Below are 25,273 nucleotides of genomic sequence, written 5' to 3'. Positions count from 1 at the left end.
TATAATACTATAAGATACTATAAAATCTATAAGATACTAATATCTTCGATCTTAATAGCGCAACATTAGATCTCTTAAATTCAGCTCAAAAATAAATAAAATAGTTTTTAGAAAATATTTTCAGCCTTATACACTTTTTTGGTATGTATTTTTTTTTATTAACTTCCATAATTCTTACAATGCATCCCACATAATCTTATAATATCGCGTTGCGGGTCTTCTAACTAATTTCATATTTATTATTCATATTTGTGCAACAAAATCTTTGTTTATTTATTAACCTAACTAAACCAATTCAACGTTAAGGAACCAGAATATTAAAACTTAACAATAGAAAACGCTAGACATAAATAAATGCATGCGTGTGTGAATGCTTGAATGCCGGATGGAATGTAAAAGTGTCTCGCATATCTACGATAATGCAACCTATGTATGTATGTGTGGGGTCTAATGAGGTGTATATGTCTATTCTATCCCTTATATGAGGCCCACGGCATGGGGAGTCCAGACCACACTGAAGGCCCTATTGAACATCCTCTTCAGCTTGTACAGTCCGAAGAGCAGCAGCCAGTAGCAGAGAATCAGAATGAAGATCCCCACAAAGGTCACCAGGCATCGCTGGGGATTATTCCAATCCAGAATGGGATACACATAATGATTGCCGAATCTGCGGTAAGTAAATGAAGATTAGTTTGCGAAAAATGCGGGCTGTCTATATACTCACTCATCTGTGCCACCACATAAATGGTATATGAGGGTGAAAATGAAGAAGAATATCGCCAGACTCATCCCGTAGATCATGTGCAATATCCTGAGCGGAAATGCAACCACCAGGAAGTCGATCAGCATCATCAGAGAGTTCAGTCCATGGGTGATGATGCTGATGGTAGGAAAGCGTGTAGGTTTGTCTGGAAAATAATTGGAATAAGTATTATTGTCTTTAATAATTTATAAAACTTTGCTCTACTTACTCATCTTGCCATGGAGGAACACCCAGTACACTGTTGAAATGATTAGCGCCAAGGAAAGAGTCATATTGTAGAGCCACCAATATATCTTCAGTCCCTTGGTCGTTTTGGCCTTGTTTCCAGATTCCTGTACCAGGCTCCGCGTGTTTTTCAGATCATAGTGCCAGCAAGTGACCTGCACGGCTGAAATCAGCATCGTGACGGTACAGAGCCCGAATCCCCAGTTGGTCATGTAGATAAAGAACTTTCCATCGCAGAACTGGACAACTATGCAGGTGATGTACACCGCCAGAAAGAACAAGGCCCATATCCATCGGTATAAAAGGTATATTATGTTGGTTTCCTCCTTTTGCCACTGGAGGGAGATTAAAAAAAAGATTAAGTACTTCTTAACATTGATAGTTTACGACCTCATATAACTTTTAAAATAAAGCGTAATTTGTTTTTCAATTATCAGAAGCCTAATCTTACGCAGACATTGTTGTGGATGAATTAATTGACGGTAACAGGGATATTCCTACAAGTTCTTATCGCCGGCAAGGGCGCACTATCTTTCGCTGTCTTACGTAACAGAATTTCAATTTAAATATTCCACACCTATAGTTTAATTAGTGCAAATAAATACTAAATATTTATGACATCTCCTATCACGAAGCACGCTTATCACTCAATGACGTAGCCAGAATTAGGGCCTGTCCGACTTGTTTTGCCTTCGAATCAAAGTCTCTGTTTACGCGCGTGCAATAATAATCAAATTAGTTTGATTTGAACTTACAATTTTGCGGAAACGAAATTATTTCACTGCCTAGATTAGTACGCCCTCGATGGGTATTTATGGGCATGTTTTTCGCCGACTGATAAGGTGCGTCCGGAAATTTATGGCCATCGCCAAAAGCTATTTTCTGGTTCCTCCTCTGATTTGTTTAGCGAGAAATTTATTGCTGAATCAGTTGGGGTATTTTTCGTTAAATGTGAATCATTATGTTTTGGATTAGAACAGAAACATTACATTTTTATTTGGTTGGCTTTTCGACAATCACAATGAAGAGTAAATTATTTTTATCTAAGTTGGAGTCTAGATAGCGTCTGATTAAAAGCTGTTACTTGTTATCTGCTTAAAAGTTATTTTGCGTGAAATCATGGGTGTGAACTGTTGTACACAAGGCCATTTTAGACTTTTTTTTGTGAAAATCAAACTAATCACATTAGTCTAAATGTTTTCATTCATAAAGCTCTTCTAACTTTGTGGGCTAAAAATCTTTACCTTGCTGTAGCTCTTGAACTAAATATTGATGTTTGTTTAGAATCCTACATCTGCCGATACCTGGGAGTAGCTTCATGAGTGTTTACTCAGCTTTTAGTTGGGCCACGCTAATTAAATTCGAATTAATTAGCATTGCATACGTGTGCTCTTCTTTCTCATCATAAAACTAAATTCTGTATGGTATTTCGTGTACTCGAATTTCGGAATACACGCCACTTTCCTCATTATGCTGCATTTTTAATGGTCCGACTGGAAGACTTGGTGTGAACTAATTTGAGTTCATTCGAGTTCATTTGGGTTCTCAGCAGTTCCCCAGCTCACACCAGACTTCTAAGACTGGCATTCCTATATCAATTATTTTTTATTTGGCATTTATTTTGAAAACCTATTGTCTGGTGAATGTATGTACGTAGTTTGACGCAACCATTAGAAACCTTTAGTGTCAGCAATTAAAAGTTAGTTAAATTGTAAGTTTGAGTTAAGCGGTTATAACACTTGGGTGTACCGGACAAACACGTGCTAAGGTCTCTTACGAAAATGATCTCACACTAACAATTACAACTTCCAACGTCCACAATGTTTATAAATTATTTTCGCTACTGGAATATATCGTATGATACTCGTATGATACCCCACCGGAGCCGTTACACCGCCGATAAGGTCTGGTTCGTATGTTTGAACAAGACTTACAGGGAAAACACCTCACCTGTGATCTATAGAACAAATGAACGCGATTGTATGAGAAGCCGAAATTCGCTCGTTGCAATTCCTTGTTGAAGCTTTTGCAGAAGTCCTCGAATATTTGCATGGTTTCATATATTTTTTATTATTTATTTTTATTTTATAAAATTTATTTATTTACTCTCGCGCACACACTTTTATCGCGGACAGGAAGTTTAGGGTATTTTTTTTTGTTGGTTTTCAGACTGCGAGGAGGGGAGACCTCCGACGTGAGTCGCGTATAGCCGGCAACTGAACGTCGAAAACCTTTTTTCGCTTAACTCCACCGGGGTTTCTGAGTTATGGTTATGTTTATGACTCACACGAGCCCCGAAAGCGGTATGCGGTACGAAGACAGTAAAGGAGAGAGTAAAGAGCAGCCACTAGTGGAGAAAGAAGGAGCCAGGTGAGCCGGAGCTGTGATCTTGAAAAGGTTTAGCTTTATGGGGTGCTGGGTGTCTCCTCCGGTCGGCACGCGCACTTGATCACTCCGCTCAACGAACTGACTGGCGGATTCAATCGCTACTCGATCGGAACTCAGTGATCGGTCGATTATGGCAGTCGGCAGACGATCCCCAAGCACATCGGATGCCTAACGGGAAATGGGAAAAGCGACCATGGACATATCAGGCTTTATACGCGAAATATCATCACAAAATTCAATTAAAAATGTAGAGCACTTGACGCCCTGTCGTTCGTGGGAATAAAATGCCATTCTTTTCGGTCGCTACTACATCAATGATATTGACAGCCGTGCCACACACACACTGCTGTGTCACTATTGATTACATCAATGAACTTGAAGCCCCAGAGGTCGGCTAATTAAGAGATCACTATTCACAGTAACGCCCAAAAAACGCCAAAAATGCTGGAATTGTCGTGCAGCACTTGACGATTGAAATTCTGGCTGACCTACATGTTCCTTCTATGGCACAAATACTTTCGGTAGATAACCAGACAAGTGGGTAAAAGTTGCCCCTTATCTAATCCATTGAAGAGAGAGCTATTACGTTCTCAAAAAAAAGCAAATTATATTTTGATTAGTTTTCAGCACTTAAATCTTAATTAGTTTGCTTAAGATTTCAGTGATAACCAAAATGAATGAAAATTAAAAAGTTAAAAATAATTTAAGACCACTTATAGTACTATAAAATTAACAATATTTTAAATATGAAAACTTTTGTTAAACAGGCATGATACCTTTTTCGAGACTGGTTCAAGGTTTTTTACATTACTCGGTTTTTTTTAAGCATTTATAAAACTGGATATTCACTGTATAAAATAAGCTTCATTATAAGTATATAAAGAAGGAACAATAATTGCTAGTAATTATTTTTGTATTTTTGCTTATTTGATACCCTGTTGGAATAGAACGAAACGATACGTCAATTTCACTTTTCCACTACCATAATTTTGTAATGGAAATTGGATCAATTTACCCATCAAGTAAACACCCAGCATCGATTACATATTGACATTCCAACAGAATTTGCATACCCACTCTCCATATCCAATTGTCAGTCCCAGAGTCGTGCCCCAATCATATATCATCTGATCGAGAGGGTTACAGGTTCATTACCCTACCACCTGACCTTGCCATTGGTCAAGAGACTAAGAAACCGAAAGTGTCGTCGGCACATTCTGTACCGATAACGAGGAAAATCAATTGAGTTTGACTCTCTTATTGCATAAATTAAATTTGCCTTGGTAATTTAATGTCAATATTAAATCGCTTTCAAATGGACGCTTCTCGTGACTTGGTGGGAAACTGATGTTTATCAGAGATATTCGAGATAGTAAACATTTCCCGTAAATGGAGAATGTGAACTTAATCTTAATGTGTATTTGATAACAGAGATTGTTTACAAAAAGTTTACAAAGGTGAACGGGCTTTCAGGTGAACGATTATCAAGAGAAATACATTCAAAACACCCTGTATCCTATTAAAGCTCACGTTGAAATAAACTGTTAGCTTTATTTAGATTTTCAGATAATTCATGATTCATGGTCTTGGCCAACAATCCCTTAGCTGAAAAAGCTCCGCAATACTTGAAATCCACAAAGATCGAGTTCCATATATTTTCAAAATGTCATATCAAAAGAGGAAACAACGCCAATCACCTGGTAACCACTTGGAACACACAATGATACCAAAGCTGATAAATTAGCCAAATGAGTTTGATTGAAAGGTAGAATATATTACTATTAAAGGGGGCTTCATTTTTTAGAAAAGGGTGCTTTTTTTTCAAAAATAATATCAAAAGACAATACATTTTAAAAAACTCATCACTAGTATGAAATAAAGAAATACTTTTATTAAGGTCTGAACTTAAAAAGATATAGCATAGTTTTAAGAAAGGGTATTTCAAAAATCCGTTTTTAGAAAATAGAATGAATCAGAATTGTTTTCGACGCTTTCTTATCTCGTCTGGGTCTGAGGGGAGTGGGTTTGGCAGCACTTGGCCTGTCACAGGAAAAACCGCCGTCACTTGAGAAACACGAGTGGTTATCAATAGGTTTACGATCCAACTAACATGTGCGAAATTCCCAAAAAAAGTTTAAAAATTCAGGGCCATTGATTACTGGTAGAGTTCCACCCAATATATATATCCCCATTGGGATATTAACGCCATGGGAAAAGTCCCAGTCACGACCTCCGTATGAGGGGTTCAATTTAGTCTATTGCTCTGACCGCACTTGGCCACATTCACGTCCGAGTTTTTGGCATTATCGAAGGCGTACGCTCAGAGCAATTAGGCATAAACGGTACTCGTTCGGGTGATAAGGATTGAGATAACTCCACCGGTCGTATCATTCACATTTCTATTAGCCCGACTCGAGCCGAAACGATTTGCGGTAAAAATGGCCCACCATTCAGACTATTGGCCACCTGCGCCACATTGTTCCGCCAGTCTGCGATCTACCGGCGCTCCAGTCACCTCTTCTGGACGCTTTTGGCCATCCTAGTCCAGCGAAACCGTCGACGAGTCCATCCGGCCAACATGCGTGACAAGAGCCAGGAGCCCTGCTGTCTGCCTCTCAAGGAGGAGTTCCAGCGGTCGAAGTTCTCTTTGTACTACGATGATCCTGGCGCCTTCTGTCGCTCCCAGTGGCAGAGGGGAGACAGGAATCTGATTTGGCTCCTGTACCGATGGATCCTGGCTGGTTTCTTTGCCGGTGGAGTGATTGGCAGCATGGTCTCGTCCTTCAACGGCGGGCGGTGGTTCATTTACCTCACGGATTGGGGCTTCAGTCTGTGCTTCTACTGCTGCACTTATGGCGCTGTGATAGCCACCATATACTTCATCAAACCCTCCTACTTCGGTGAGTAATTCTTATCAGGGGGTGTTGAGGTATTGAGTAATTTTATAATCGGAAAGTTAGGGATTGACGTAGTTGCTAAAGTCTTAGTGTTTCATAGAATTTCCTAACTAAAAATTTATTATTTTCAGCTCCTGGCAGTTGGGCTTTGAGAATCTATTGGATATCCCATTATACAACTGTCGTCCTTGGAATGTTGATAACTCTAGTCTTCTGGGCTGCTCTTTATCCTTGTAAGTTTTGGTACTTTAATATTAAATATATTAAGTTGAAAACTATATATTTTTTTCTAGCCATGCCTGGAATGGGAGCCGAGCTCTACAACCTATGGGCTCATGCCTTTAACTCGATATGCATGATCTTCGACTGTTTTATGGTGGCATTTCCCACTCGAATCATGCATTTTGTTTACCCTTTCACCATTGGCATTTCCTACGGACTTTTCTCTTTGATCTACTTCTGGGCTGGTGGTGTGGATCCGTAAGATATATAAAAATTTAAATCTAAGATGCATATATTAACCAATGCCTACTTTCAACAGCATGGGCAACCGCTTCATATACTTCATTTTGGATTGGGAGCGTCCTGGCCTGGCCATAGGAAGTGTCTGCGGGTGCGTGGCTTTGGCCTTTGCTTTCTGCATCTTGGTCTTTGGCTTCTATAGATGGCGTATTGCGATGCACAAATGCTGTTTCAAACAGCCCGAAGAAATTCCAGCCACCTCAGAACCACCAAAGGAACCAGCCCAAACGGTTTAAGGGATAAGGGTTAGGCACTTTTTTTTAAATCCTGACTTAGTCATTGAGGGCTTTTAGATTTCCTCTGGTTTTGAAAGGTGGAATGTGAATATATATTATGTATATACCATCTTGTATTGTTGGCCAAACTTAATGTTGTACTCATCCTTCATATTGAAATGGAAGATATGTTATATTTTAAATAATTATTTATATAATTTTATTAACTGCTGGACCTGCCACAAAAAAGTGTTTAAATAAAATGAGATATATAAATTTATGAAAATATATCTAAAGAACCACCGCATATTTATTTCCAGTGTAGTTTAACATGATTTCTATTTCTATTATGATTAGCTGCTATCTTCTGAATTCGCTTCTGATTCCATTCCACTTAAAATCATCCGATACACTTGAACTTTTATGGTTGTACTTTCAGCATTCGGGAAATCCAATGAGCAAAAGTGCTTCAAATTATAATCTCTATGAGCGGGACTCCACCATATGCGGTTCACGGTGGTCTAGGTCCTGAACTTTGAGACTTTCTGGCGATAGGTTTGACCGCCCTGACCGCGCGTCTAAACACAAATCCATGGCCACGTTGGGGGTCTTATCGGGGGTGGGCCCTGGCCCACGAATCAGACATAAACGCTACTCACCAGGATGATAAGAATCGAGATAATTCGGGCGGCGTCCATTACCCCCACCGATTACCTAAACTCAAGCCGAAACTATATGTGGGAATGCGGCCTGGTATTTAGAGTATTGGACACCTGTGCCTCCATCAGTCGGTAATCAACCAGCAAGGCAGTCACCTGTTTTGGAATTTCTTATACTAGCCCTACGACGAACCAGAGTCCAAATGGGGGATAAAACCCAGGAATCCTGTTGCCTGCCATTAAAGGAGGAATTCCAGCGCTCCAAGTTCTCACTGGACTTCGAGGATCCTGGCATCTTTTGCCGCTCCCAGTGGCAAAAGGGCGATCGGAATATAATCTGGATCCTGTACCGATGGTTTCTGGCTGCATTCTTTGGAACTGGTGTGATTTGGAGCATGTTTAAAATTTTCAACGGTGGTCGTTGGTTCATTTACCTCACGGATTGGGGATTTTCCCTGGATTTCTTTACGTGCACCTATGGGGCTGTTGTGGCGACTATTTACTACATAAAACCCTCATATTTTGGTAAGAAAGAATGTCGAGAATGTTGAAAGATAGCCCTTGAAAATGGTTATCCTCTCCAGCTCCTGGCAGTCGAGCTCTTAAGGTTTACTGGATCTCTCACTATACAACGTCTGTCCTATCCATGCTGATTTCTTTGGTATTCTGGGCAGCTCTGGCCAGTAGTAAGTGTTATATATATCTTATAAGTTATACAGAATTTGTACCATTATCCCTCTTGTCTTTCAGCTATGCCTGAAGAAGCCACTGACTTGTACAACTTGTGGTCGCATGCCTTCAATTCCATTTGCATGATCTTCGACTGCTTCATGGTGGCCTTTCCAGCTCGCATCATGTTCTTTATTTATCCCTTCTCGGTGGTTATTATATTCCTGATACATTCTTTGATCTACTACTTCGCGGGGGGTACTGACATGTAAGTTAATCTAAGCTTTCATTATTCTCCAACCTATATTCTTAATTTAACCCTCAGAGATGGCAATCGATTCATCTATTTTGCCCTGGACTGGGCCCGTCCCGGATTGGCCATTGGATTTGTGTGTGCTAGCTTGGCCCTCGTCTGTTGCTTTGCTTTTGTGGCCTTCGGCATCTACAGGGTGCGCATCTCCATGGTCAAATGCTGCACCAAAAATCAAGTGGAAGAACAACCAGCCCGTGACACAGCTTCCAAACAATTAGCTTAATCGATTAAATATAAATTCTAGAATTTTAATGAATTGAAGGCCAATTAGGCCATTTTCTGAACCACGGCAAACTGCAGCGATTGGATTTGGTTGGACCATTTCTCCAGGGCATTATAACGCGAAGCACTGCTGTTGATCTTGTCCAGCTGGAGTACCTGATTCACCTGATCAATGCGTCCCTTAATGGTGCTGGTTATAGAATAAATTTTAGTATAATCTTTTCTATATATATTCGCATTCTCTACTCACTCGTCTAAGATGCAGGACACCAGTAGACTCTCCACTTCAGTCGGTTCGATATTCAAGGCATTCGCAATGAAAGGTATAGCTATGTTTTTGTATGGCCTGATCAGCTTGATAAGCACTTGGGTGCGAATGTTGCGCAAAAGATCCTCGATGTGCTCCCGAATGAACTGGTCAGCCATTATGTTGCTGCGGTGCTGGCGTAAAATCGTTTCGAACTCATTAATGTCATTGTTTTGGTAGGAGTTCACCAGATTGGTCATCGCCAGGATTTCAGGATCGTTCTTATATGGCTTGGCTTCTTGTGAGTCGAAGGGATTGATGCCGGACTTCATTAACCTGCAAAGAAGTGAGAAGTATTTTAATTTCCGAGCAAGGATTCAAACTATAGCTTCACTTACATATTAGCCAGAACCAAGTACTTCAAGCAAGTGGTTCTCCTGGGTGAACCGCTTTCATCGTAGTTTTTGAAAGCTTCGAAGAAATCCGTGTGTGCTTTTTCGAACTCGCCCTCCCGCAAATGCATTTTACCCCCGCACTCCCGGATCACGCCCATGATCAGGGGATGTGGAATGGCCGACTTGATGTGCAGAGACTGTTCGTAGAGAGCCTTTAGCTTCTTGTTGTTCTTCTGCACTGTGTACATCTGGATCTCCAGGGCGTAAATCTCCAGCAGCTGTGTGCCCTTCTTGAGATCGTCTTCGCCGTCATCCGTCTGGCAGCTCTGGTGCAGCTGCTTGAGTATCTTCTGGAGCTTGGTGAAGTCACTGCGGTCGAAGTATAGCTTGCCCAGCTTAGTGTTGGTCTTGAACCACAGACGGTCGTTTTTGGCATCCCGTAAGGCGTCCAAGGTGGTCTCGTAAAAGTTCTGGAGAAGAGCCATCTGAAAAATAGGAAATGGTTAGGATTTATTGAGATTTAAACCTTTGCAGGATTGGGTCCTGTTTTATCACCCTTGAAGCAATTGCAGAAGTACAATTGCCTTCACTCACATTCTTCGACGTGGATATGTAATCCAGTATGGAGTTGATGCTCTTCTCCGAGTGGTTTCGGGTCACAGCGCTCTTGATGTAGGTGAGCAGCTGCTTGTAGCGCACCATCATCTCATCGTAGTTGTTCTAGACGATAGAGAATGGATAAAGGTTTCCAAATATGACTATTAAGGGACTCTTACCAGCCTAAAGTTGATCTTGATCATCTGCTTCAGCGCCTTGAAGCCCCACTCGCCCTTCTCGCCGTTCTCCAAGTCAAGGACCTTCTGGAAACTGGCCAGTGCCGCCTTCGGTTCCTCCTCCTTCAGGGCCTTGCTGTTGTAGTACTGGTTCTCCAGGTCCACATCGGGCTCCGAGTTGCTGTCCTCAGAGTACTCCTATTCACCGCAAAATGAAAACAAAGAAGCCGGCATTAGGTGGTTGTTCTCTGGGAAATACAAGAAGAATATGCCTTGCTCATACCAAACCATAATCCTCATCGTCGTCGCACATAAAGTCGTCATCGTTATCGGACATTGTGATGCTCTGTGATACGGAATATACGTAATTACTATTTTTTGCGAAAAATTCAGCGCTTGAGATTTAGCAATAGAGCTGGAAAACGGTCAATAGCAGTATCGATAGCGCTCTTTATCAGAACTATCGATAACAGATATGCCAGGCATATTTTATTTGGTATTTTTTTCTCCAGCTGGGTGCCAGTGTTGGCCAACAGAATTTTAAATAAAGCCTAGTACTGAGTTGACGAAAATCCGCTGTCCAACGAGTGACAGCTGTCAAACTCCATATAAAAAAAACGGTGGAAAAAAGGAAAGAAGAAGAAATTTTTGCCTTCTAGATTTTGCGGGTACTGAGTTGACGAAAATTTTTGTTATCGATTTTAATGGTGTTGCCGGATCAAAAAAAATAAACAGCTGCTCTCGGGGAGGTAAAATAAATAGTTCAAATTATTTGTATAGGAGCGACATGGAGGGTCAATTGACCAAACAAAAAAATAGTCGGCCCGAAAAATTTTCGGCGCGCCAGGACAAATTAAAATGAATTTCTGCGGTCAAAACGAAGCCCATAATATGAGATTTGACCCACAAGGGGCATTTTTTTTTTTTTTTTTTTGTATTAAGTTACTTCTATCCAGGAAATTGGGGAAGATTTATTTGGCCGTCCCGAAGGGGCATTTTAATGCCATAAAATGGCATTGAAATGATTTGTGATTGATTTGGATTTTGATTTTGACCCAGTTTTCTATTTCTTAATCAGCTCCTTAGCGGCGAAATACATAAACAAAACACCAACATCCAATCGTTTTGAATTCATTTTTGCTTATTTGTTTTTTGTTTACAAACAACAGCTGTTCAGTATTACCTTATTTCTTCATTGTTTTGGTCACACTACCTCGGCAGCCGAATAAAGTGCAATTTCGCAAGCGGAATTTCAAGAGCGGATTTTCGTCAACTCAGTACTAGGCTTAACAGTCGAATCCTGGTATATCGAGCAAGGACCCACCAAAACAACAAAATGAGGTAAACATTCTGCTATCCTTTATATATTTTGATTTTAAAATAATAATACACAAACCAAGCCTGACCAAGCGACTCCTGCACATTTCCCTTCTTTGCAGCTACGCCAAGAGAACCCACCCTTCCGCGGATCGTAATTCCCAGCCGATTTCCGAGGCTCTTCTGGCCCAGGTGGATCGGCAGAAAAAGGACTTGAAGCTCCTTGAGATTGCCTCGGGATCTGGGCAGCACGCCGGATACCTGGCTCCACTGTTGCCCAATATTAGCTTCCAACCGACGGAATTCGAAAGGTCGCAGTTTGATTCCATTTCCGCATATGCCGGAGACTGCGCCACCGGCAACATTCGATTGCCCTTCTACGTGGACGTTACCCGGGATCCTAAGGAGTGGGAGGGACCACCTGCCCCAGCAAGCTACGACTACTTTTTCAACTCCAATATGATGCACATCAGCCCCTGGGAGTGCTCCGTGGGACTCTTCCGAGCTGCCGGGCAGCTACTGAAGCGGGGAGGCAGAATGTTCACCTACGGTCCCTATGCGCAGGATGGCATCCTGACGCCCCAGAGCAACGTGGACTTCGACCGGAGCCTGCGGGGAAGAGATCCCTCATGGGGCGTCCGGGATATCAAAGATCTGAAGGTGCTGGCCCAGGAAAACGGGATGCAGTTGGAGAAAATCGTGGATATGCCGTCGAACAACAAATTTCTGACCTGGCTTAAGTTATAAAATAGTGCACTAGACCGAAAGCTCCCTTGATTGATTAGCCCTCTTAGATAACGTCTGATAGCATCGTTGACATCGTTTATTTGGTGGCAATAAATTTAGTTTTATTGAGCGTGAGTGGCGTCTCGTAGAACTAGGCCAAGTGGATATGGAGGTGAGGCGACTGTTGTGCAGGGATTGACCCTGAAAGTGCAGATAGTTGCCAAACGGCGGGCTCTATATAAAGACGGGATCGGATTGCACAAGCACCACTCACTATCGATCGATCCCCACAGCTGAAGACATGACTGGAACTAATTTTGCACTCCTCGGGTTGCTGCTCCTTGCGCTCACAACTCTGACATTTGCCAGTCCGGCGCGACGACCCCGCCTAGATGGACGCATTGTGGGCGGCCTGGAGGCCAACATCAAGGATATACCCTACCAGGTTTCTCTTCAGCGGAGCTACCACTTCTGTGGCGGCAGCCTGATTGCCCAGGGCTGGGTTCTCACCGCCGCTCACTGCACCCAGGGCTCTGCCATCGAGTTCTCCCAGGTACGGATTGGCTCCTCGCGCACTGCTGATGGCGGCATCCTGGTGGGCATCAAGCGCGTTCACAGGCATCCCAAATTCGATGCCTACACCATCGACTTTGACTTTTCGCTACTGGAGCTGCAGGAGTACAGTGCCGCGAATGTTACGCAGGCCTTTGTGGGACTGCCCGAGCAGGATGCCGACATTGCGGATGGCACTCCCACTCTGGTGTCGGGGTGGGGCAACACCCAGAATGCCCTGGAGTCCTCGGCCGTACTGAGGGCAGTCACAGTGCCAAAAGTGAGCCAACTGGAGTGCACGGATGCGTATGGAAGCTTTGGTAAAATCACGGATCGCATGCTGTGCGCTGGACTGCCCGAAGGTGGCAAGGATGCCTGTCAGGGTGACTCTGGTGGTCCGCTGGCCGCCGATGGAGTATTGTGGGGCGTAGTTTCCTGGGGTTACGGGTGCGCCAGGCCAAATTATCCGGGTGTCTACTCACGTGTGGCGTCAGTAAGGGATTGGATCGCCTCGGTCAGTGGTATTTGAGAAGAAGATATATTTTAAAACTCATTTATAATTAAATATATTTTAAATACTCGTCGGTGGCTTTAAAAACGAATAAAATTAAACCAAAATCTTAAATATTACAAGTAAAATTGTATCATAGTTTCAGCTACCAATATTTTTAATAATTTTATTTAGCAATTTTTTAAACCTAGTCTTTTGAAGATGGTACCAATTTCTACTATTTTTGTAACCGATTCAATCAAGTACTTGTCCTGCTGCAGCTGCTCCTCTGCTGGACCATTCATCTTCCCCAAACTGGAGCAATTGACCCAGAAAAACCTTAAAGCCAAATATTGGCACAGTCGGGCAGGGGTAGGGCTGACCACATATCATATCAATAACTGCAGACGGAGACGAAGAGCAAATTTACTTAATGATTGGCCCGAAGGCAAATAAAAGTTCACAAGAACAGGAAAGACAATGTTGGCTTAGGTAAAGTGAATTGATTGGGTTGAAGTGGCCATGTGGGTCATAAGTTTCAGTTTCGAGTGTCTCACCATCAACCATTGATGGTTTCCTCCTCAGTATTGGAATCTGTATTCTCCGCTTTCCCAGTGACTTTTTCCTGGTCGCACTAATTGTTGATTAAATGCTGGATATTGCTGCGAGTCCTGGCATTCCTGACGACTTACTTGGTAACCATTGCCACGTCTCTCGTTCGACTGTTTTCCATCCGCCGTTTGAGGTTGTCAAAGGACTCGGTAGTGCAACCACAGGTGCTAACAGGGGGAGGATCAGGTGGTCGGTCGGTTGGTCGATGGGGTGGAAAATTGCCCACAAGGTGTGCCACTGTGTGTAAGTGCGAACGCCTTGTCCTTTGGGTCATTGCAATTTTGCACGTGAACTTGTTAACAGCAAGGAGCATTGCGGAAAAAACACGGACGAGAAGTCAACAAAGGAAGGACATGAAGTGCAAATTGAACGGTTATGTGGAGAGGGGTTATCAAGTCCAATTTTTCTTTGAATTTGGTAGTAAGTGCTTGAAATATGGGTCACTATATAGAAGATATCTTAAAAGGATTGGGGAAGATATAGCCATCACTGTGGCCCATATAGGGGAAAACCCCATTTTCAAGGGATCTCCTCACGAAAATTGCGAAAAAAAATCTAACAAATATTTCATCTCAGGATTTTGATGAAGAACGGTGAGAAATCAATCCAGAAATCGTTTAAGGTACTACGCTTGAGAATCGGAACAGGATTGGGGAAGATACAGCCATCACTGTGGCCCATATAGGGGAACACCCATTTTCAGGGGATCCTCAGGAAAAATGGACAAAAAATATAAAAAATATTTTGTCTCAGGATTTTGATGCAGAATGATGGCAAATCAATCCAGAAATCGTTTAAGGTACTCCGCTTATGAATCGGATGAGAATTGGGGAAGATCACTGTGGCCCATATAGGGGAACACCCCATTTTCAGGGGATCCTCAGGAAAAATGGACTAAAAATCGAAAAAATATTTTGTCTCAGGATTTTGATGCAGAATGATGGCAAATCAATCCAGAAATCGTTTAAGGTACTCTGCTTGAGAATCGGAACAGGATTGATGAAGATACAGCCATCACTGTGGCCCATATAGGGGAAAACCCCATTTTCAGGGGATCCTAAGGAAAAATGGACAAAAAATCTAAAAAATATTTTGTCTCAGGATTTTGATGCAGAACGGTAGCAAATCAATCCAGAAATCGTTTAAGGTACTCCGCTTGAGAATCGGATGAGAATTGGGGAAGATACAGCCATCACTGTGGCCCATATAGGGGAAAACCCCATTTTCAGGGGATCCTCAGGAAAAATGGACAAAAAATCTAAAAAATATTTTGTCTCAGGATTTTGATGCAGAATGATGGCAAATCAATCCAGAAATCGTTTAAGGTACTCCGCTTATGAATCGGATGAGAATTGGGGAAGATACAGCCATCACTGTGGCCCATATAGGGCAAAACCCCATTTTCAGGGGATCCTCAGGAAAAATGGACAACAAATCTAAAAAATATTTTGTCTCAGGATTTTGATGCAGAATGGTAGCAAATCAATCCAGAAATAGTTTAAGGTACTCCGCTTGAGAATCGGATGAGAATTGGGGAAGATACAGCCATCACTGTGGCCCATATAGGGGAAAACCCCATTTTCAGGGGATCCTCAGGAAAAATGGACAAAAAATCTAAAAAATATTTTGTCTCAGGATTTTGATGCAGAATGGTAGCAAATCAATCCAGAAATCGTTTAAGGTACTCCGCTTGAGAATCGGATGAGAATTGGGGAAGATACAGCCATCACTGTGGCCCATATAGGGGAAAACCCCATTTTCAGGGGATCCTCAGGAAAAATGGACAACAAATCTAACAAATATTTTGTCTCAGGATTTTGATGCAGAATGATGGCAAATCAATCCAGAAATCGTTTAAGGTACTCCGCTTGAGAATCGGAACAGGATTGGGGAAGATACAGCCATCACAGTGGCCCATATAGGGGAACACCCCATTTTCAGGGGATCCTAAGGAAAAATGGACAAAAAATCTAAAAAATATTTTGTCTCAGGATTTTGATGCAGAACGGTAGCAAATCAATCCAGAAATCGTTTAAGGTACTCCGCTTGAGAATCGGATGAGAATTGGGGAAGATACAGCCATCACTGTGGCCCATATAGGGGAAAACCCCATTTTCAGGGGATCCTCAGGAAAAATGGACAAAAAATCTAAAAAATATTTTGTCTCAGGATTTTGATGCAGAATGATGGCAAATCAATCCAGAAATCGTTTAAGGTACTCCGCTTGAGAATCGGATGAGAATTGGGGAAGATACAGCCATCACTGTGGCCCATATAGGGGAAAACCCCATTTTCAGGGGATCCTCAGGAAAAATGGACAAAAAATCTAAAAAATATTTTGTCTCAGGATTTTGATGCAGAATGGTAGCAAATCAATCCAGAAATCGTTTAAGGTACTCCGCTTGAGAATCGGATAAGAATTGGGGAAGATACAGCCATCACTGTGGCCCATATAGGGGAAAACCCCATTTTCAGGGGATCCTCAGGAAAAATGGACAAAAAATCTAAAAAATATTTTGTCTCAGGATTTTGATGCAGAATGGTAGCAAATCAATCCAGAAATCGTTTAAGGTACTCCGCTTGAGAATCGGATGAGAATTGGGGAAGATACAGCCATCACTGTGGCCCATACAGGGGAAAACCCCATTTTCAGGGGATCCTCAGGAAAAATGGACAACAAATCTAACAACTATTTTGTCTCAGGATTTTGATGCAGAATGATGGCAAATCAATCCAGAAATCGTTTAAGGTACTCCGCTTGAGAATCGGATGAGAATTGGGGAAGATACAGCCATCACTGTGGCCCATATAGGGGAAAACCCCATTTTCAGGGGATCCTCAGGAAAAATGGACAAAAAATCTAAAAAATATTTTGTCTCAGGATTTTGATGCAGAATGATGGCAAATCAATCCAGAAATCGTTTAAGGTACCCCGCTTATGAATCGGATGAGAATTGGGGAAGATACAGCCATCACTGTGGCCCATATAGGGCAAAACCCCATTTTCAGGGGATCCTCAGGAAAAATGGACAAAAAATCTAAAAAATATTTTGTCTCAGGATTTTGATGCAGAATGGTAGCAAATCAATCCAGAAATCGTTTAAGGTACTCCGCTTGAGAATCGGATGAGAATTGGGGAAGATACAGCCATCACTGTGGCCCATATAGGGGAAAACCCCATTTTCAGGGGATCCTCAGGAAAAATGGACAAAAAATCTAAAAAATATTTTGTCTCAGGATTTTGATGCAGAATGATGGCAAATCAATCCAGAAATCGTTTAAGGTACTAAGCTTGAGAATCGGAACAGGATTGGGGAAGATACAGCCATCACTGTGGCCCATATAGGGGAACACCCATTTTCAGGGGATCCTCAGGAAAAATGGACAAAAAATATAAAAAATATTTTGTCTCAGGATTTTGATGCAGAATGATGGCAAATCAATCCAGAAATCGTTTAAGGTACTCCGCTTGAGAATCGGATGAGAATTGGGGAAGATATAGCCATCACTGTGGCCCATATAGTGGAAAACCCCATTTTCAGGGGATCCTCAGGAAAAATGGACAAAAAATCTGAAAAATATTTTGTCTCAGGATTTTGATGCAGAATGATGGCAAATCAATCCAGAAATGGTTTAAGGTACTCCGCTTGAGAATCGGATGAGAATTGGGGAAGATACAGCCATCACTGTGGCCCATATAGGGGAAAACCCCATTTTCAGGGGATCCTCAGGAAAAATGGACAAAAAATCTAAAAAATATTTTGTCTCAGGATTTTGATGCAGAATGATGGCAAATGAATCCAGAAATCGTTTGAGGTACTCTGCTTGAGAATCGGAACAGGATTGATGAAGATACAGCCATCACTGTGGCCCATATAGGGGAAAACCCCATTTTCAGGGGATCCTCAGGAAAAATGGACAACAAATCTAACAACTATTTTGTCTCAGGATTTTGATGCAGAATGATGGCAAATCAATCCAGAAATCGTTTAAGGTACTCCGCTTGAGAATCGGATGAGAATTGGGGAAGATACAGCCATCACTGTGGCCCATATAGGGGAAAACCCCATTTTCAGGGGATCCTCAGGAAAAATGGACAAAAAATCTAAAAAATATTTTGTCTCAGGATTTTGATGCAGAATGATGGCAAATCAATCCAGAAATCGTTTAAGGTACTCCGCTTATGAATCGGATGAGAATTGGGGAAGATACAGCCATCACTGTGGCCCATATAGGGCAAAACCCCATTTTCAGGGGATCCTCAGGAAAAATGGACAAAAAATCTAAAAAATATTTTGTCTCAGGATTTTGATGCAGAATGGTAGCAAATCAATCCAGAAATCGTTTAAGGTACTCCGCTTGAGAATCGGATGAGAATTGGGGAAGATACAGCCATCACTGTGGCCCATATAGTGGAAAACCCCATTTTCAGGGGATCCTCAGGAAAAATGGACAAAAAATCTGAAAAATATTTTGTCTCAGGATTTTGATGCAGAATGATGGCAAATCAATCCAGAAATGGTTTAAGGTACTCCGCTTGAGAATCGGATGAGAATTGGGGAAGATACAGCCATCACTGTGGCCCATATAGGGGAAAACCCCATTTTCAGGGGATCCTCAGGAAAAATGGACAAAAAATCTAAAAAATATTTTGTCTCAGGATTTTGATGCAGAATGATGGCAAATGAATCCAGAAATCGTTTAAGGTACTCCGCTTGAGAATCGGATGAGAATTGGGGAAGATACAGCCATCACTGTGGCCCATATAGGGCAAAACCCCATTTTCAGGGGATCCTCAGGAAAAATGGACAAAAAATCTAAAAAATATTTTGTCTCAGGATTTTGATGCAGAATGATGGCAAATCAATCCAGAAATGGTTTAAGGTACTCCGCTTGAGAATCGGATGAGAATTGGGGAAGATACAGCCATCACTGTGGCCCATATAGGGCAAAACCCCATTTTCAGGGGATCCTCAGGAAAAATGGACAAAAAATCTAAAAAATATTTTGTCTCAGGATTTTGATGCAGAATGATGGCAAATGAATCCAGAAATCGTTTAAGGTACTCCGCTTGAGAATCGGATGAGAATTGGGGAAGATACAGCCATCACTGTGGCCCATATAGGGCAAAACCCCATTTTCAGGGGATCCTCAGGAAAAATGGACAAAAAATCTAAAAAATATTTTGTCTCAGGATTTTGATGCAGAATGATGGCAAATCAATCCAGAAATCGTTTAAGGTACTCCGCTTGAGAATCGGATGAGAATTGGGGAAGATATAGCCATCACTGTGGCCCATATAGTGGAAAACCCCATTTTCAGGGGATCCTCAGGAAAAATGGACAAAAAATCTGAAAAATATTTTGTCTCAGGATTTTGATGCAGAATGATGGCAAATCAATCCAGAAATCGTTTAAGGTACTCCGCTTATGAATCGGATGAGAATTGGGGAAGATACAGCCATCACTGTGGCCCATATAGGGCAAAACCCCATTTTCAGGGGATCCTCAGGAAAAATGGACAAAAAATCTAAAAAATATTTTGTCTCAGGATTTTGATGCAGAATGGTAGCAAATCAATCCAGAAATCGTTTAAGGTACTCCGCTTGAGAATCGGATGAGAATTGGGGAAGATACAGCCATCACTGTGGCCCATATAGTGGAAAACCCCATTTTCAGGGGATCCTCAGGAAAAATGGACAAAAAATCTGAAAAATATTTTGTCTCAGGATTTTGATGCAGAATGATGGCAAATCAATCCAGAAATGGTTTAAGGTACTCCGCTTGAGAATCGGATGAGAATTGGGGAAGATACAGCCATCACTGTGGCCCATATAGGGGAAAACCCCATTTTCAGGGGATCCTCAGGAAAAATGGACAAAAAATCTAAAAAATATTTTGTCTCAGGATTTTGATGCAGAATGATGGCAAATGAATCCAGAAATCGTTTAAGGTACTCCGCTTGAGAATCGGATGAGAATTGGGGAAGATACAGCCATCACTGTGGCCCATATAGGGCAAAACCCCATTTTCAGGGGATCCTCAGGAAAAATGGACAAAAAATCTAAAAAATATTTTGTCTCAGGATTTTGATGCAGAATGATGGCAAATCAATCCAGAAATCGTTTAAGGTACTCCGCTTGAGAATCGGATGAGAATTGGGGAAGATATAGCCATCACTGTGGCCCATATAGTGGAAAACCCCATTTTCAGGGGATCCTCAGGAAAAATGGACAAAAAATCTGAAAAATATTTTGTCTCAGGATTTTGATGCAGAATGATGGCAAATCAATCCAGAAATGGTTTAAGGTACTCCGCTTGAGAATCGGAACAGGATTGGGGAAGATATAGCCATCACAGTGGGCCATATAGGAGAAAACACCATATTGATTTGGTTCCCATTTGGATTTGGATTAAATATAAACATGTTTATTATATTTCAGCCAAAGACGAGAGCTTTTCTGTTTCCCTTTAAAGTGGCTGAGCTCCTCTTCGAGAAGTGGCGACCTCGACTAACGACTTGTGGCAGTACTTAAGCTGCTTTGTTATTGTTTTTCTCACTGGACTACTCCCCTCTTGTTTTTCACCCATGTTGCTTCCATTTTTTTTCTCCATTGCTGTTTCATTGGAGCCACCGAGACATAGAAAATGTAAAATTTGTTTGTTTCCTTTCATTGATGTTGAAAGTTTTTGCAGCTGCTGCAGACAATGCAATGAGTCGAGTCCTGTAACCCCCGTCCTTCGCACTCTGTATCCCCATTTTTGTCTCTAATTTTATCTGCTGGCATGTCAGGGGACTGTCTTATTATTATAGTTTGTCGATTTGTTTGCATTGCAGTCTACATTGTTGTTCTCTTAGCCAGTCCTGTCTGTGAGGATACACTAATGTGTCCTTGTGTGTGTCCAGCTGGCTCAACAACAAGGAGTTGTAATAAATTGTTTTCCAGCTTCTGTAATTTGTAATGTGTACAACAAATATTGTCAATGGCATACAAAATCTTGTCAATCCTTGTTTATAAGACTTTTTGGTAAAAAAAAAGTATTGAAGTTTCTAAAGTTGGTAAATATTAAAATAAAAATAGTATAAGTCTTAACATTTAAATATTTTTAGGAGGAAATGTTTCAAGTCCCAAACTCATGTAATAGAAAAATTAAATACATCTGCTTTGGGTCCATTCCGGTTTGTCTATGACTCAGTTAGGTGGCGCCTATGGGGCGTATACTTGATCTGCCGGGATGTTGCCATAGCTCGTCCTATCTGTGTGAGTGTGTGCGTTTTTATGGAAATAATATTCTTGTCAGGATTAAAAAGGATACGTGACCGGAATATGAGTGCAATGTGCATGCGGGAATGTGGCCAGGTCCTGCAAGAAGCGGAACCAAAAAAGGCAAAAAAAAAACCTGAAAAACAAACGGGAAAAGCGGGAAAAGTAGACAAACAGGAGTCGCAACAGGACTAAAATGTAACTGTCAGACTCGTCGACTTTTGCTATCGTTGTCGCCTGTCGCATATCTGTATCTACGTTTGTGTTTGTATATGTCTTGCCAGCGCTCTTAGCCACTTTCCGCAATACCCCGCCGTCGCTCTCGTTCCCACTACCGCCATCATCATCAACATCGTCATCATTTCGATGCTTATCCTTGCTTATTGTCCTGTCAGAAAAAAAGCTCGCTTCTAGTTGTTTCGTCCTGTTTGGCTTCCTTTTTTTTGTAATTTTTAAGAAAGCATATTGTAATTCTGTTGTTTACCTTTTTGGACACACAGATACACGTATTTTTAAAATCTCAACCGCAGGCGATGCCTGGTATGTCTTTCTTCTTCCAGCAGATTGGAGTGCTCTTGTACCTTGGACTTGCCCTGCTCCTTTTCCACTGCACTCAGTCATTTGTCCTGTCATTTGTAATATTCCCTCACGCATATTTGACATCGGCTTAACATTCCTGTTGTTATGGTAGCTACTTAAATATTCGTGGCATGTCCTGGCCACTGGCCACGATTATGATGTATGATTTTCAATTTCACCTACAGCAAGTCCCTTTTTAATTTAGTTACAGTTTTTTTTCCAAAAAAAGACATGATTCTCCGAAGTTTATTCTTGGTTTAGATTGGGGGACAGTTTAGTTATATACAAATGTAAAAAAGATTAAGGTCACAAAATGTATAAAAAAAATAACACAACAGCTTCCTTATAAAATATTTTTCATTAATGAAATGATTCCGAATTAAATTTTGATTAACCGAAATTTAATCGAGGATATATTTATGATTCTTGCTAGTATTAAAAGACATACTTATTTTCTATAATTTATTGATTGATTATCAATGGAATTCAATCGTTAATGTTTGACCTAAAACCTGTGAAAATAAACTCCAAAGACTAGAACCAATGTAAAAGTCCTCATAAATACCTGGGGGTTTACTCAGTCCATCAAAGTGGTTCCCTGACTCAAACGGGGATAAAGCGTATAGATATCATAATCTAATCTTTATAAGGGGGCATAAAATATACTTCATTTATCGGCAAATAGCCGGCTACAAAATGTGGCTCTCGATTGCAATCGCATTAATTTCTCTTTGGCAATAGTCGCGAAAACAACTAAAAAAACCTCGATCAAAATGTGGAAGAAAGTGACCTTCGCTGTTGTCCTTGTGGCCTTTCTGGGCGTGCAGCTCGGTAAGAGAATTGACCAAAATTCGACATCGATTCATCGCTAATGGAATATGTCACCCTAACAGCCAGTTCCCTAAGCTGCTACAGTTGCAACAGTCCCTCGGCTTGCCGCAGTCCTTCCACACAGACCTGCACTAATGCCACCGCTAATGCCAACAAGGACTTTTTGGGGACCTACCACAGCAATGTGCCCACCGTCAATGGCAGCTTGAGCTTCCTCTGCGCCAATCTTACATACTACCACCAAGCGAGTAAGATCTTAACCGATGTCTGCCCAGCAACAAGTATTTAATAACCCATTTCCCCAAACTCTACGCAGACAACTCTCACACATCTGAGTTCTTGGGCTGTGTCCATCCTGGCACTAATGTCTGCACCCTGACTTTGTCGAATTCAACACAGCAGGGCACTTGGGCTAGACGTTGCAATACTTGCAACACCGACTACTGCAATCCGGCCGGAACCTTCAGTGGAAGTCTCTTTACCATCGTCGGATCAGTGATTGCCTTGCTCCTGGCCAAGGCCATAAGTCATTAAAAGTCAAATACCGTATTTAAGAATACATGACATTTGTAATATTTATTGAATTGAATAAATTTTTGCCAAAAGAGTTTTGGTTTTTTATTTTAAGGCACTTTAAGATATTTATTCGACGTCTACATTTTTTCATTTATGGTTATTTTTAACTTGAAGGCATTAATCATTTATTGTCTTCAAGAGTTTGAAGAATTCTATGAAAACAGTAGTGACTGGTTATTAAGCTTTAGTAATTTTTTCCTGCTCTTTACCCTTTTGTAATTTTTTTTTAAACAAATAATCTTATAAGATCCAGACGTGTTAATGCAAATATAATTTAGTTTCGGGCATTATTGGCTTCAAATTGAATATGAAATCTCATGAAAGCTTGCAAATCAATTTACCCAAAAACTTCCCCTTTTCAATGGCTACCATTCGAGTGACCCAATATATAGTTTTATGGCTATATAGTACTTAGCATATCGGTTGGGAGCTGATAAGAATTGAGCCATCTGTGACTTTGTTAGTCGGTGACTAAAAGAGCCAGAGCTAAAGATAATACCTGGAACGAAAACACAGAGAGAGATCTGAGAGAGCTAACTCTATGGTTACCAAGCGGTACCAGCCAATACTCACGCCTTACAAAAAAAGGAAGTACCATTTCTTATAAGGTGTAGGTACCTAGTATAACCTACCATAAAAAATATAATAAAATTGGCACACCTAAATTTTCTGAATTGAAACCGTAAGGGAAATCCCTTTGAATTCCCCATATTGAAACACTTTTCAGTTAGCTTCTTGGGCGGCGTATAGTACTCGAGATAAACTAATCTTTATATATTTACTCAAGCTTATCGCTTCTCAGTTCTCCCTCAAAAATTGAGTAAGGTGCGAGAAGTGGTGTATAAAAACGCAGTACAATTTTTAACACCGATTAGTTTACTAAGAATACACTTGTGGCTAAGATCGTGGCAGTACTTTAAACTTTTAAAATTCTTTCAAAATGAATGCGAAACTTGCCATAGCCGGCGTGCTGATTGCCTTTGTTTTTGTACAGTATGGTGAGTCACTGGGACAATAAATACTATCTTGTAAAATGTTTAACTTATTTATTTACTCTTTTATAGCCAATTCTCTGGTCTGCTATACCTGCGTCACTCCCAAGGACTGCAAAAGTCCCTCGAAAGTCACCTGCAACAATGCAGAAGCAAATAAGACCTCCGATAATTTGGGAGTCTACCATCAGGGAGTAAGAAATGCGACCAGCACGAGGTTCGACTGTCTTGCCATCAAGTATACGTGGAGTGAGTTATTTATAGGGAAATATTTTGCCAAGATTTACCCTAAAAATGTTACATTTTCTTAATAGACAACGAAGTGATCCATCAGCTTCATGGTTGCGTACACCCCGCAGTGGCACCTTGTAGTCTTTCCCTGAAACCCGCTTATGCCCACTACAATAAGACTTGGTGTAACATCTGCTCGGGCAACAAGTGCAACAAGAACCCGGCCGGAAAAATGAGTAGCAGCAGCATTACTATTGCAGCCAGCATTGTGGGCCTCGTTTTGGCCAAGATCTACGCCTAGAATGTAACTATTTATAATGATGAGCTAAGGACAAAAACCTATACAACTCTTTTAATAAATTATTGAACTAAATTCAGGCGGTTCTTATCACATTTTCGATTAGATTAGCTGCTTGGGCTTCCCGGAGGTTCACGTTTTTGGAAAAATTTCACAAGGGTATAATCGTTTTTCGATTACATTTTATGGGTTTCAGGTTTATTTTGGTAGCTTAACTCTTTACCTTTATTACTCTTGGCTAGACTGGTTATGGAACATAAAAGCTTTTACAAAATCCATAGATTATTGAAGTTTTGTAGTGCTTTTGGGCAGTTAATCTGGTCTCAGCTTTGCAAGTCAACCGATAATAGTGCTCTCTGATTCATCTCTGTTTCCATAAAGTTTCGACTGCATAAGTCATCGGGGGAACTCTACAAACTCTTCAACCTGTCACTTAAATGGACAAAATATCGCAAAGAGAACCTGAATCAGTCGGAATCGGAATGAGTTCGAGAAACAAGCATAAATCTTTAATATT

At 41.2% G+C, this 25,273-nt stretch overlaps 8 protein-coding genes across 9 annotated transcripts; 6 read left to right on the top strand and 2 right to left on the bottom strand.

Annotated features, from left to right (window-relative positions):
• Window positions 1–115: 115 nt before the first annotated feature.
• rost (rolling stone) lies at window positions 116–3,544 on the bottom strand. Its single transcript, XM_017239902.3, has 4 exons — window positions 2,939–3,544; window positions 972–1,323; window positions 725–908; window positions 116–667 (listed from the first exon to the last, which is right to left on the bottom strand). The coding sequence occupies exons 1-4, from the start codon at window positions 3,038–3,040 to the stop codon at window positions 478–480; spliced, it is 828 nt and encodes a 275-aa protein (XP_017095391.2). The 5' UTR covers window positions 3,041–3,544; the 3' UTR covers window positions 116–477.
• Window positions 3,545–5,859: 2,315 nt separating this feature from the next.
• On the top strand, window positions 5,860–7,254 carry LOC108124513 (protein rolling stone). The gene is made up of 4 exons (XM_017240235.3): window positions 5,860–6,276; window positions 6,405–6,506; window positions 6,567–6,753; window positions 6,815–7,254. The coding sequence occupies exons 1-4, from the start codon at window positions 5,955–5,957 to the stop codon at window positions 7,029–7,031; spliced, it is 828 nt and encodes a 275-aa protein (XP_017095724.2). The 5' UTR covers window positions 5,860–5,954; the 3' UTR covers window positions 7,032–7,254.
• A 566-nt stretch (window positions 7,255–7,820) lies between these two features.
• On the top strand, window positions 7,821–8,874 carry LOC108124510 (protein rolling stone). Its single transcript, XM_017240231.3, has 4 exons — window positions 7,821–8,194; window positions 8,254–8,355; window positions 8,420–8,606; window positions 8,664–8,874. The coding sequence occupies exons 1-4, from the start codon at window positions 7,873–7,875 to the stop codon at window positions 8,872–8,874; spliced, it is 822 nt and encodes a 273-aa protein (XP_017095720.2). The 5' UTR covers window positions 7,821–7,872.
• A 4-nt stretch (window positions 8,875–8,878) lies between these two features.
• alien (COP9 signalosome complex subunit 2 alien) lies at window positions 8,879–10,730 on the bottom strand. The gene is made up of 6 exons (XM_017240230.3): window positions 10,572–10,730; window positions 10,292–10,486; window positions 10,110–10,235; window positions 9,519–10,000; window positions 9,124–9,456; window positions 8,879–9,063 (listed from the first exon to the last, which is right to left on the bottom strand). Exons 1-6 carry the CDS (start codon window positions 10,623–10,625, stop codon window positions 8,919–8,921), a joined length of 1,335 nt encoding a protein of 444 aa, XP_017095719.1. The 5' UTR covers window positions 10,626–10,730; the 3' UTR covers window positions 8,879–8,918.
• Window positions 10,731–11,255: 525 nt separating this feature from the next.
• Window positions 11,256–12,466, top strand: LOC108124512 (UPF0585 protein CG18661). Of its 2 annotated transcripts, none has more exons than XM_017240233.3 (2): window positions 11,256–11,629; window positions 11,689–12,466. In XM_017240233.3, exons 1-2 carry the CDS (start codon window positions 11,625–11,627, stop codon window positions 12,350–12,352), a joined length of 669 nt encoding a protein of 222 aa, XP_017095722.2. In that variant the 5' UTR covers window positions 11,256–11,624; the 3' UTR covers window positions 12,353–12,466. The 2 variants fall into 2 exon arrangements, with proteins under 2 accessions (XP_017095722.2, XP_017095723.2); XM_017240234.3 differs by having other exon boundaries at window positions 11,257–11,629; window positions 11,728–12,466.
• A 144-nt stretch (window positions 12,467–12,610) lies between these two features.
• Window positions 12,611–13,475, top strand: Try29F (Trypsin 29F). Its single transcript, XM_017240232.3, has one exon. The coding sequence runs from the start codon at window positions 12,633–12,635 to the stop codon at window positions 13,410–13,412; it is 780 nt and encodes a 259-aa protein (XP_017095721.2). The 5' UTR covers window positions 12,611–12,632; the 3' UTR covers window positions 13,413–13,475.
• Window positions 13,476–22,578: 9,103 nt separating this feature from the next.
• On the top strand, window positions 22,579–23,209 carry LOC108124356 (uncharacterized). The gene is made up of 3 exons (XM_017239970.3): window positions 22,579–22,659; window positions 22,722–22,907; window positions 22,976–23,209. Exons 1-3 carry the CDS (start codon window positions 22,602–22,604, stop codon window positions 23,191–23,193), a joined length of 462 nt encoding a protein of 153 aa, XP_017095459.2. The 5' UTR covers window positions 22,579–22,601; the 3' UTR covers window positions 23,194–23,209.
• Window positions 23,210–24,092: 883 nt separating this feature from the next.
• On the top strand, window positions 24,093–24,831 carry LOC108124358 (uncharacterized). Its single transcript, XM_017239972.3, has 3 exons — window positions 24,093–24,233; window positions 24,300–24,476; window positions 24,542–24,831. The coding sequence occupies exons 1-3, from the start codon at window positions 24,176–24,178 to the stop codon at window positions 24,757–24,759; spliced, it is 453 nt and encodes a 150-aa protein (XP_017095461.2). The 5' UTR covers window positions 24,093–24,175; the 3' UTR covers window positions 24,760–24,831.
• Window positions 24,832–25,273: the final 442 nt, after the last annotated feature.

Source organism: Drosophila bipectinata, chromosome 2L (genome assembly GCF_030179905.1).
Source record: "Drosophila bipectinata strain 14024-0381.07 chromosome 2L, DbipHiC1v2, whole genome shotgun sequence".
Lineage (NCBI taxonomy): Eukaryota > Metazoa > Arthropoda > Insecta > Diptera > Drosophilidae > Drosophila > Drosophila bipectinata.
Note: the sequence above shows the minus strand (reverse complement) of the source record. Positions and strands in the feature narration are given on the sequence as shown.

What these genes read in the sequence shown, in the direction of transcription:
- LOC108124510 (XM_017240231.3), top strand. Translation starts at nt 7,873, where the DNA reads ATGGGGGATAAAACCCAGGAATCCTGTTGCCTGCCATTAAAGGAGGAA. An exon ending in CATAAAACCCTCATATTTTG is followed by an intron (nt 8,195 to 8,253) that starts GTAAGAAAGAAT and finishes TATCCTCTCCAG; the next exon opens with CTCCTGGCAGTCGAGCTCTT. An exon ending in TTCGCGGGGGGTACTGACAT is followed by an intron (nt 8,607 to 8,663) that starts GTAAGTTAATCT and finishes TTTAACCCTCAG; the next exon opens with AGATGGCAATCGATTCATCT.
- Try29F (XM_017240232.3), top strand. Translation starts at nt 12,633, where the DNA reads ATGACTGGAACTAATTTTGCACTCCTCGGGTTGCTGCTCCTTGCGCTC.
- LOC108124358 (XM_017239972.3), top strand. Translation starts at nt 24,176, where the DNA reads ATGAATGCGAAACTTGCCATAGCCGGCGTGCTGATTGCCTTTGTTTTT. An exon ending in CTTTGTTTTTGTACAGTATG is followed by an intron (nt 24,234 to 24,299) that starts GTGAGTCACTGG and finishes ACTCTTTTATAG; the next exon opens with CCAATTCTCTGGTCTGCTAT. An exon ending in TGCCATCAAGTATACGTGGA is followed by an intron (nt 24,477 to 24,541) that starts GTGAGTTATTTA and finishes TTTTCTTAATAG; the next exon opens with ACAACGAAGTGATCCATCAG.
- alien (XM_017240230.3), bottom strand. Translation starts at nt 10,625, where the DNA reads ATGTCCGATAACGATGACGACTTTATGTGCGACGACGATGAGGATTAT. An exon ending in TACTTGGTTCTGGCTAATAT is followed by an intron (nt 9,457 to 9,518) that starts GTAAGTGAAGCT and finishes ACTTCTTTGCAG; the next exon opens with GTTAATGAAGTCCGGCATCA. An exon ending in GTGTCCTGCATCTTAGACGA is followed by an intron (nt 9,064 to 9,123) that starts GTGAGTAGAGAA and finishes TTCTATAACCAG; the next exon opens with CACCATTAAGGGACGCATTG.
- LOC108124356 (XM_017239970.3), top strand. Translation starts at nt 22,602, where the DNA reads ATGTGGAAGAAAGTGACCTTCGCTGTTGTCCTTGTGGCCTTTCTGGGC. An exon ending in CTTTCTGGGCGTGCAGCTCG is followed by an intron (nt 22,660 to 22,721) that starts GTAAGAGAATTG and finishes TCACCCTAACAG; the next exon opens with CCAGTTCCCTAAGCTGCTAC. An exon ending in TACATACTACCACCAAGCGA is followed by an intron (nt 22,908 to 22,975) that starts GTAAGATCTTAA and finishes AACTCTACGCAG; the next exon opens with ACAACTCTCACACATCTGAG.
- rost (XM_017239902.3), bottom strand. Translation starts at nt 3,040, where the DNA reads ATGCAAATATTCGAGGACTTCTGCAAAAGCTTCAACAAGGAATTGCAA. An exon ending in ATTTGTTCTATAGATCACAG is followed by an intron (nt 1,324 to 2,938) that starts GTGAGGTGTTTT and finishes ATCTCCCTCCAG; the next exon opens with TGGCAAAAGGAGGAAACCAA. An exon ending in GTTCCTCCATGGCAAGATGA is followed by an intron (nt 909 to 971) that starts GTAAGTAGAGCA and finishes ATTATTTTCCAG; the next exon opens with ACAAACCTACACGCTTTCCT.
- LOC108124513 (XM_017240235.3), top strand. Translation starts at nt 5,955, where the DNA reads ATGCGTGACAAGAGCCAGGAGCCCTGCTGTCTGCCTCTCAAGGAGGAG. An exon ending in CATCAAACCCTCCTACTTCG is followed by an intron (nt 6,277 to 6,404) that starts GTGAGTAATTCT and finishes TATTATTTTCAG; the next exon opens with CTCCTGGCAGTTGGGCTTTG. An exon ending in CTGGGCTGCTCTTTATCCTT is followed by an intron (nt 6,507 to 6,566) that starts GTAAGTTTTGGT and finishes ATTTTTTTCTAG; the next exon opens with CCATGCCTGGAATGGGAGCC.